We start from the raw sequence: 10,683 nt of genomic DNA, 5'->3' as shown, positions 1-10,683 counted from the left end.
CAAATAAGGAGAAAAGTTAAAATATAACATTACTACGACATCTTGTTCAATAGAATCTACTTTGTTTTTCTTTTTTTCTCTTGGGAGATTCCATGAAAACTTCAACACAGGTTGGAGTTTTCCTGCCTTTTGCCAATAAAAATAACAATAATTATTGTTAGTGTTATTTGCAGTTTTGATGATTTGACAAACTTATGGACCTCGTAAAGGTACCAGGTTTCTTACTTGAATGTTGAAGATGAAACAAACATAGGGACCTTTTAGAGGTACTAGGCTCTCATTGTAACGAGCCAGTGGACTGCTAGCTGGAGATGGTACAAAAGTAGGTGCACACATCCCGATTAAGTCAGAAAGTGAGACTTCTCCAACCAATGGCAATGAGTTTAAGGAAAGTGACTTGTCCATATAAAAGGAACTTTCCTAAATATCTTTGGTAGTTTTTGCAACTTGATAAAAAAATTTTCAAGAAATCTTGCAAAGGCTACTACCAAGCAAAGGAAGAATTATTCCAAGAACAACAGAAATATATGGAGCTTTTAGTGTAGCTATTTAGGAATATATTCTCTTATTCTTATATTGTAAACTATTCCTGCAACTATAAAGGTATGAGTGGGTAGTGTTAAAAGTCTAGGTTGTCCAAGTGGGATAACTTAGTGGGTAGATTGTTTTCTACTTAGGCTTGTTAAGCAATAGACTATTGCTTAAACATGAGATTAAAAACTTCTTCTCACATTTTTTGAAATCGTGTTTTACTTTTGCTTTTGAAGATTAGTGAAAACGATTGAAAATCCTGTGAGACAGGTCGTGGTTTTACTCCCTTAAGCAAGGAGGTTTCCACGTAAAATCATTGTGTTGATTTTACTGCATTAAACTTTCTGGTTATATTCATTAGTGTAGTAAGGGACATGGTCCATTATTCTGTTAATTGCATGCATATATTCTATCAAGAGGTATCAAAGCAGACACTCCCTATTTGGTTAACACCAAGGAAGTGATATTTGTTCTAGAATGACTGCTCCACTTAATCTTGAAGAAGGTCAGTCGTCAACAAGACCTCCCCGTTTCAATGGACATTTTTACAGTTGGTGGAAAGTTAGAATGCATAATTACCTCATGGCTAAAGACATCGAGTTATGGGAAATTGTACTTGATTGACCGTTTATTCTGATGATGGAAGAAAAGGATGGAGAGAAAACTAATCTTGTTGCAAAGCCTAGACAGAAATACGACGAAGCTGATAGAAAAGAGATTGAAAAGGGCTACAAAGCAAAAACTCTTCTTGTCTGTGGGATAGGACCTGATGAGTTCAACAGGGTTTCAGCTTGTGAGTCTACTAAGGAAATTTGGGACTCTTTGAAGACTGCTCATGAAGGAACTGAACAAGTCAAGGAATCAAAGATTGATATGCTTACCTCACGATATGAAAACTTCAAAATGAAGGAAGGAGAAACAATTCATGACATGTTCACAAAATTTTCTTCCATTACAAATGAGTTGCAAAGTCTTGGTGAACCTATAAGAATGACCAAACAAGTCAGAAAAGTGCTTCGAATTCTTCCAAAATCTTGGGAAAGCAAGGTTGATGCCATTATAGAAGCCAAAGATTTGAAGGTGCTGACTATGGATGCTTTGATTGGAAATCTGAAGACACATGACATGAATCAAAATTACGATTTATCAAATATGGAAGCCAAAAAGGATAAGTCATTGATGCTGAAATACAAATAAGATGAAGATTCAAGTGATGATGATATGACATATCACATCAGCAGATTTCAAAAAATTGTGAGAAAAAATAATGTTTTTAAAAGAGGAACAAATGGTACTCAAAATTCTACTCAAGGTGATACATGCTATAAGTGTGGAAAAGTTGGGCACTTTATCAAAGAGTGTCCTCTACTCAAGAATGAAAACAAGGAACATCAAAAACCACGATGTGATAAAGAAAATAGAAGGGACCTGGTACTCGGCAAGAGAGATCGAAAAGCTGCTGCACATTTGGTGGTCAAAAACGCTCTTGCTGCATGGGGTGATTCTTCAAGTGATTCAGAAGACCCTGATAAACCAAATGATATGTCTATGGTGGCTGTACAAGAGGAGGAAACCGTTTTCAATGAAATGTTTGCTCTCATGGCTCATACAGAAAATAAAGAAGAGGACAACCAGGTAACTCTTCTTGATATGAAAAATGACTTGGATAGATATTTTCTTGAAAAATTGAGAACTTTTGCAAAAGTCACGATTGATTCTGTAATTGAGATATCATCTGAAAGAGACACCATGAATGCTGAACTTGACAGTTTAACTGAAAACAAAGTTAAACATGAAGAGAAAATGTCAAGTATGGTGTCTCTAGAGTCTGATAATTCTGAACTTAAGAACCAGTTGAATCAGATAACTGAAGAAGGTGAAAAGCTAAATGGAATGTCAAATGGTCTACAAGATGAAATTCAAGAAAAATTGAAAAAATCTGAGAAAAACCTTGGTCTGTCGTTGGAAAAGAGCAACAAATTAGAATAGGATATTGTGAAACTTAAGGAAGAACTTGAAAATTCTCTTATGTGGACAAAATCCTCAAATTTATTGTCAAAGACAACAAATCAGAGTAATTTCAATAAGAAAGGACTAGGAAGTTTGAACATCACTCCTCCTTATAATCCTCACAGTAAGTATGTGTTTGTGTCTGACAATCTTCTATGTCTTCATTGTGGTAAGAATGGGCATTTAAAGGGAGAGTGTACCAGCTGGAGAAACTCCTATAAAAGACTCTCTTACTATGATGAAAGGCAAAATTTACCAAAAAAGAGACCTGGTCCTCCATAGCATGTTTGAACTCATAGATTTTCAAAGAAAAATCTGTTACTGCTTCAATGTCCTTTGTTAGAAAGCTTCAAAATCTACCCTATTGGGCTAAATACAATCTAATCAATCCTTTGTCTGTCTTCTGGGAACTCAAATTGAAATGGGTTCCCAAGCTAAACAAGTGATTCTTGGTGCAGGTGAGTGAGAGGAGCAGCAGTCAATGTTGGTATATGAACAGTGGATGCTCTAAACATATGATTGGTGATGTAAAAAATTTCCTCTCACTCAAGACACTTGAAGGATGAGGTGTCTCTTTTGGTGATGGTAAGAAGGGGTACATTTTGGGAGTTGGCAAAGTAGGAAAATCTCTTGAAGATTCAATTGACAATGTGTATCATGTGGATGGGTTGAAGTACAGTTTGTTGAGCATGTCTCAAATCTGTGACTAAGGAAATGAAGTCAAATTTACTTCTGAGAAGTGCACTGTGGTTAGTTTAACTACAAAGAAGGTAATTCTCACTACTCAAAGAAGTAAAAATATATATGTGGCCAACTTAGAAACGTCTCATGGAGATGACCTGACATGTCTTCTTGCTCAGAATGAGAATACTGATCTTTGGCATCGTAGGCTGGGGCATGTGAGCTCATCTTTATTGAACAAACTAGTTTCTAAGGACCTGGTCCCCGAGGTTTGTCAAAGCTGAAGTTTGCTGAAAATAAAGTCTGTGAAGCTTGTGTTAGAGGAAAACAAATCTGATCATCCTTTAAGCCTAAAAAGCAAGTAATTTCATCAAGAACACTAGAGCTTCTTCACATGGACTTGTGTTGACCCTTGAAGGTTCAAAGCAGAAATTGCAAGAAGTACATTTTGGTGATTGTTGATGACTACTCTAGATATACATGGACAAGATTCTTGAAATCAAAGGCAGACACAGCTGAAGAGTTGATGGTGTTTTTCAAAATGATTCAAACCAAATTGAATCAAGTCGTTTGCAGCATTCGATCTTATCATGGTACTGAGTTTGAGAACTCAAAGCTAGATAAATTTTGCATGGAGAATGGTACGAGTCATAATTTTTCCGCCTCAAGAACTCCTCAACAAAATGGAATAGTGGAAAGGAAAAACTGAATCTTGGTGAATATTGCACGAACTATGATTATTGAATCAAATCTCCTTCAAAATTTTTGGGCTGAAGCTGTTAACATAGCATACAGGTGTTTGATAAGAGTTGTTTTGAATAAGACCCCCTATGAGCTGCTCAACAACAGAAAGCCTATGTTGAGCTATCTTAGAGCATTCGGATGCAGGTGTTTTGTGCGGTATAATGGAAAGGATGATCTGGGTAAATTTGATCCTAGGAGTGATGAGCTAGTGTTTTTTTGGATATTCTTCATCTAGCAAGGCTTACAGAATATTCAACAAACGAACTCAATGCATTGAAGAAAGCATTCATGTTGTATTTTATGAAGATGGAAGCTTGAAAAATAATGGATCAAATGATGAAGATGATGTTATGAAACTGTTTAATTCAAAGAAAATTAAAGATAGTGAAGTTGATGCAGAACAACACCTAAAAAATGACTGTGATGATCAGAATCAGAGTCTACCTGAAGAGGCTGATGAGTTTGAAAAGGGAGATGAGGTACCTGGTACTATTCAGAATTCCAGCCAGAGTACATCAAACTCCCCAAAAATGATGTCTCTATTGATGAAGAAGAACATGTTGATCAGCTTAACCAATCTGCTCCAAGATCAGGATGGAAGCATAGTTCATCACATCCTCTTAATAATATTATTTCTCCCTTGAATTCTGGAATTCATACTAGATCAAAAACAAGAAATGTAGTTGCATTTTTAGCATGCATATCATCTATTGAGCCCAAGAATGTGAAAGAAGCATTAGGTGATGCAGACTGGATCAACTCTATGCAAGAAGAACTTCATAAGTTTGAAAGAAGCAAGGTATGGTACCTGGTTCCTCGACCTGAAGGCAGAACAATAATAGGAACCAGATGGGTTTTCAAAAACAAGCTTGATGAAAATGGAGTGATTACTAGAAATAAATCCAGGTTGGTTGTTCAAGGATACAATCAAGAAGAGGGAATATACTATGATTAAACTTTTTCGCCTGTTGCCCGAATGGAGGCTATTAGAATTTTAATAGGTTTTGCTGCATTCAATGGGGTTCAAGCTGTATCAAATGGATGTGAAGTGTGCATTTCTGAATGGATATCTCAAAGAGGAAGTATTTGTCAAATAACCTCCTGGTTTTGAAGATGCTGAGCTACCAGATCATGTGTGCAGATTGAATAAGGCCCTATATGGTCTGAAGCAGGATCCAAGAGCATGGTATGAAAGGCTGTCAAAGTTTCTGTTGAATAATGGTTTCAAAAGAGGCAAGATAGAAAATACTTTGTTCTTATTAAAAAAAGAACAATAATTGCTTATCATTCAAGTGTATGTAGATGACATAATTTTTGGAGCTACTTCAGAACATTTGAGTGAAGAATTCTCAGCATTAATGTGAAAGGAATTTGAAATGAGCATGATGGGTGAACTGACATTCTTCCTTGGTCTTCAAATCAAGCAATCATCAAATGGGATTTCAATTTGTCAGGAGAAGTACATTAAGGAGCTGCTGAAGAAATTCAATATGTTTGACTCTAAACCTATTGATACTCCTATGGGAACAAATTCCAAGCTTGTAGTAGAGGAATCTGATCCTCTTGTGAACCAAATAATGTATAGGGGAATCATTGGATCCTTGTTGTATCTGATTGCTAGCAGGCCTGATATTATTTATAATGTTGGAATGTGTGCCAGGTTTCAAGCATGTCCTCGTGATTCACACTTGAAGGCTGCAAAATGTATTCTCAGATACTTGAAGAAAATAGGGGACTTGGTTCTCTTTTATCCAGCAAGTGACACTTTTGACCTGGTTGGTTTTGTAGATGCTGATTTTGCGGGTTATCAAGTTGGCAGGAAGAGTACCTCTGGAATGGCTCATTTCCTTGGATCATCACTCATATCTTGGGGAAGCAAGAAGCAGAACTCTGTGGCTCTTTCAACTGCTGAAGCTGAGTATGTAGTTGCTGCAGCCTGCTGTTCTCAGTTGCTGTGGATCAGACAACACTTGGAAGATTTTGGGATTCACATCAAAGCAATTCCTCTTATTTGTGACAATACAAGTGTTGTTAGTATGGGAAAGAATCCAGTCCATCATAAAAGAACAAAGCATATTGATGTTAGACATCACTTCTTGAGAGATAATGTTGATAAGGGAAATATTATACTCACATATTGTCAAACAGAGGAGCAAATTGCAGATATCTTCACCAAGGCTCTCAACAAAGATCAATTTGAGAGAAATCGGTTGAATTTGGGTATATTGATCTCTAAGTGATGTTCTTAGCTTCCAATAGTTAAACTCCATTGATGGCTAAAATTGTAGTGCAGGTATCCTTTGTGTGAATATTTAAATATCTGAATAAAGATCCTTTTTAAACCTTTCATAAGCATACTTTCAGGAAGGACCTGCTCAGCAAAATAAATGACAAGAACAACTGGGGAATGATGTCGTAACTGTGCTATGTTAACTGGTGCCTGTCCAGGTTAGCATTTATACATTAATTTGAAACTGAAAATTTGACCGTTGATAATTCCACGTGTCAGTCATCAGTCACTCTGGCCGTTAGTCCCATCGTTTCTCCTTCAAACGACACATCCAATCACGGCCCTATCACCTTTTCACGCCTTTTAAAAACCCTATTTACTTATTTTTGAAATCCACATTGTCCTTTGACATTCTTCTTATTTCACGAAGGGCTTAAGCAAAAGTTAAAAAGGCAAACTTTGTTTCTTCTTCTTCCTCTCTGTTCGAAAAGACATTTTCTTGTGTGTCAAACATGTCTTCTCCCTCCTCTTCCTCCAAATAGATGCTAGATGCTCCTAGCAAAATAGAGCCACTTGCCTTCTATTCTCCGTCTCTGTAAAGGCCAGACCCAATCCCCTTTCTAGTTTTCAACAAGACACCCCCGACAACCCTTTCTATGCCATAGATCTAAACAGTTCATGCTTGCCTACTGGACCTGGTCCATTTCAAGATATGCTTCCTGACAATCTCTTTGAAGTAGATCTACCCAAGCATAAGGCATCTGAGTCCAATATATTGTAAGAAAGTGAAGAGTTGGTGATTGAGAGTTTAGCTATGATGAGGGAAGAAGCAATGGTTGAGCAAACTGAAGTCCTATGTAGGGAAGAGGTAAGAAACAATCAACCCATTTTTGATAAAACTCGTGATATAGGAAGGTACCCTTCTTCCTCCTCCTCCGACTCTGAAAGTGAGGAGGAACCTTTAAAATTGAAGGTTGAGCGAAGAGAAGGTGAAATATCTAGAAAAGGTAAGGAGAAGGTTGTCGAAGAGGCCCCTAGGAGAAGACCTACCACTAGGTTTGCTGCTCAAAAGTTTATGGCTGATGCCTTGAAGGCCAGTGCACGTTCTACTGCTGCAGTTAGAAGTGCCAGAACCTTCAAGGTATCAAATTTCAAAATGCCTGAGACTAATGTTGTTTAGTAGTCTAGTGAGGAAGAGGAAAAGAAAACTAAGAAGAAAAGGTCAGAGAAGAAAAAGGGAAAGGTTTCAAAGAAGGTTGAAAACACAAAGTCTAAAAAGAAGATCTGAGGGAAAAAGGAAGAGGTCACAGGGACCTGGTTCCCAAGCCAACAGAGATGAGAGTGTCAACATGCAGGAAGTTGTTGACAGCCTGAGAAAGCAAGTCGTCTTGGCAAGAAGAGTTTTTGATATGGGAATCATAAAACTTCCCGGCATGGACTCTCTTCACGATATGATAGAGATCGAATCTTGGCTACACTTGTTCAACGGAAAATCCTCCATCCTCTATGAAGAAGAAGTTCGTGAATTTTTCTATATTGTTCAATTCAAAGAAGATGGGAGCATCCTCACACGGGTCAATGACATTGCTGTACATCTAGATGAGGGTGTGTTGAGCAAAATTCTCAGGGTCCCTAGAGAGGGGACCCGGTCTGTACTGGGCAGAACTTGTTCTTCTGAGTTTGCTTCTGTGATTTCTAAGACACCCACAACCAAGGTTGTTGGGATTTATAAGAAAATCATGAAGGGCGAGTACCAGTTGGTCTTTGAGTTCATCAACAAAGTTCTCCTTCCTCTCACTTAAAAGAGGACACTAGCAACTGCTGCTGACTTATTTGTAATGGAGATGTTGTGTAGCTTCGAAGCATTGAATCTCCCAGGTCTAATGCTTGAGTATATCTACAAAACCGTCATCGAGAGGAAACGAGTTTCTTGTCATGTCATTTGGTATCACTAATGAACCAGTCGTGTTGATGGACCTTATGAATAAGGTCTTCCGTGAATACCTAGATTCTTTTTTCATAGTATTAATAGATGACATCCTCATATACTCTAAGACAAAAGAAGAGCATGAACAACATTTGATAATGACATCGCAAGTACTCTGGGAACATCAGTTGTATGCAAAATCAGGAAATATGAGTTTTCACTGAGATCAAAGACCTTCCTTAGTCATGTTGTATCCGACCAGGGTATAGAGGTTGATCCGAAAAATATTGATACAGTAAAGAATTTGCCAAGATCCATCACATCTACAGACATCTTGAGTTTCTTGGATTTTACTAATTACTATTGCATGTTTATCGAGGGCTTTTAAACTATTGCTGCTAAATTCAAAGCTTTAACAAAGAAACATACGATGTTTAAGCTGTCTGAAACATATGAAAAGAGATAATAAAAACTCAAGACCGACTCACTTCAACCGTAGTTCTCACATTGTCGAGAAGTGGCATAGTGTATGTGGTATACTGTGATGCTTCTCGAGTAGGTTTGGGTGTGTTCTTATGCTGGATGTCAAGGTGATTGTATATTCATCAAGATAATTTAAAATCCACAAGAAGAATTACCCTACCCATGATCTTGAGTTATTTTCTATGGTATTTGCATTAATATTTTGATACATTACTTATATGTTGTACATGTTGATGTATTTACGGACCATAAATATTTTCAGTATGTTTTTACACATATAGAATTTAATCTTTGTCAAGGAAGATGGCTAGAGCTTCTCACGGATTATGACATGAGTATCCACTACTATCCAGGTAAGGAAAATGTAGTGGCCGATGCTTTGAGCCGATTGAGCATGTAGTATGTCTTATATTGATGATGAGAAAAACGAGATGGTTATAGAGGTACACTGATTGACTAGGTTTTATGTACGACTAGTAGATACACTATGTGGGGGTGTTTCACTTCATTCTAGTTCTTAATCATCATTTGTTGTAGATGTTAAATCTAAACAGCATCTCCACCCAGTACTCGTGCAGTTGAAAGACTTAGTGTTAAATATGATAATAACTCATTCTCCCTGGGGGTATGGTGTGCTTAGATACAAAGCAGATTATATCTACCCAATATTGATAATATGAGAAATAATATTATTACAGAGGCTCATGTCTCCAACTGTTCCATTCATCAAGGTTCCACCAAAATGTATCATGATCTCAAGGAGATCTATTGGTGCGAAGGTATGAAGCAACATATTTCTAAGTTTGTGGAGGATTTCCCCAATTGCATACAGGTTAAGGACTAACACCTTAAGCCTGAAGGTATTACCCAGTCAATTAAGATCCCAACATAGAAGTGAGAGGCTATTAATATGGACTTTGTGATTGGTCTGCCCAGGACCAGGAAACTGCTTGATTCCATTTGGCTCATTATTGACAGTATGACTATGTCTTCTCACTTCATTCATATGAAGTCTACCTACAGGGCCAATGATTATGACAAGTTGTATGTTGATGAGATAGTGAGGTGGTATGGGATCCATTTATCCATCATTTGTGATAAGAGAGACCAGTTCACTTCTCACATTTGTAGATCTTTCAAAAAGATCTTGGGCATATAGGTGAAGCTGAGTACTGCTTTTCATCCTCAAATGGATGGACAAGAAGAGCGTACCATTTGGACCCTTGAAGACATGTTGAAAGAATGTGTTATTGACTTCAAGGGGAGTTGGGATGATCACTTGCAACGCGATTGAGTTCTGTTAGAATAATAGCTACCATTCAAGTATTGGGATGACACCTTTTGAAGAACTGTATGGCAAGAGATATAGGTCCCCAGTTGTGTGGATTTAGGTAGGAGAGTCTTACATCATTGGCCCTCACATAAGACATGAGGCTATGGAAAAGGTGAAAATAATCAGGGATAGATTGGCTACTGCTTAAAGTCATCAAAAATCCTATGTTGATAACAGGAAGACGACTATTGAATTCGAGGTAGGTGATCAAGTATACCTTAAAATATCACCCATGAAAGGGGTGATGAGGTTTGGTAAGAAAGGGAGGTTGAGTCTGAGGTATATAGGACATTATGAAGTCTTAAAGCGAGTAGGGAATGTTTCCTATGAACTGAAGTTACCAAATAACTTGGCGTTTGTTCGTCCAGTGTTTTATGTTTCGATGGTTAAAAATTGTCTAGGTTATCCAACGTCCATCCTGCCTGAAGAGCTATTAGGAGTTGATGAGAACCTTTCTTATCAACATCGTCCAGTTGATACACTCAAACTTACTTCTCAAATAAGAATTAAAGCGGTCATGTCAAGTAAATAACCCAACTAGTGAGGTTGGGATCGTTCCCACGAGGAAAATAGTCTAGACATTACTTCAACCTGTTATTACTATTGTTTGGTCAATGACTTCCTTGGAAAGTAAAAAAAAAATAAAAGGGGGCTTTATAATTCTAATTGAATGAAAATAACTAACACAATTGAAAGAGACACTAAACAGCTTTGAATGTTGGATTTTAATCAATTAATCAAAGA

General features: G+C 37.4%; 1 protein-coding gene across 1 annotated transcript; it reads left to right on the top strand.

The window, feature by feature from the left end:
* Positions 1–5,456: 5,456 nt before the first annotated feature.
* On the top strand, positions 5,457–6,206 carry LOC138339423 (secreted RxLR effector protein 161-like). Its single transcript, XM_069291020.1, has one exon. The coding sequence runs from the start codon at positions 5,457–5,459 to the stop codon at positions 6,204–6,206; it is 750 nt and encodes a 249-aa protein (XP_069147121.1).
* The last annotated feature ends 4,477 nt before the right edge of the window (positions 6,207–10,683 follow it).

This window comes from Solanum lycopersicum, chromosome 11, assembly GCF_036512215.1.
Source record: "Solanum lycopersicum chromosome 11, SLM_r2.1".
Classification (NCBI taxonomy): Eukaryota; Viridiplantae; Streptophyta; class Magnoliopsida; order Solanales; family Solanaceae; genus Solanum; species Solanum lycopersicum.
Note: the sequence above shows the minus strand (reverse complement) of the source record. Positions and strands in the feature narration are given on the sequence as shown.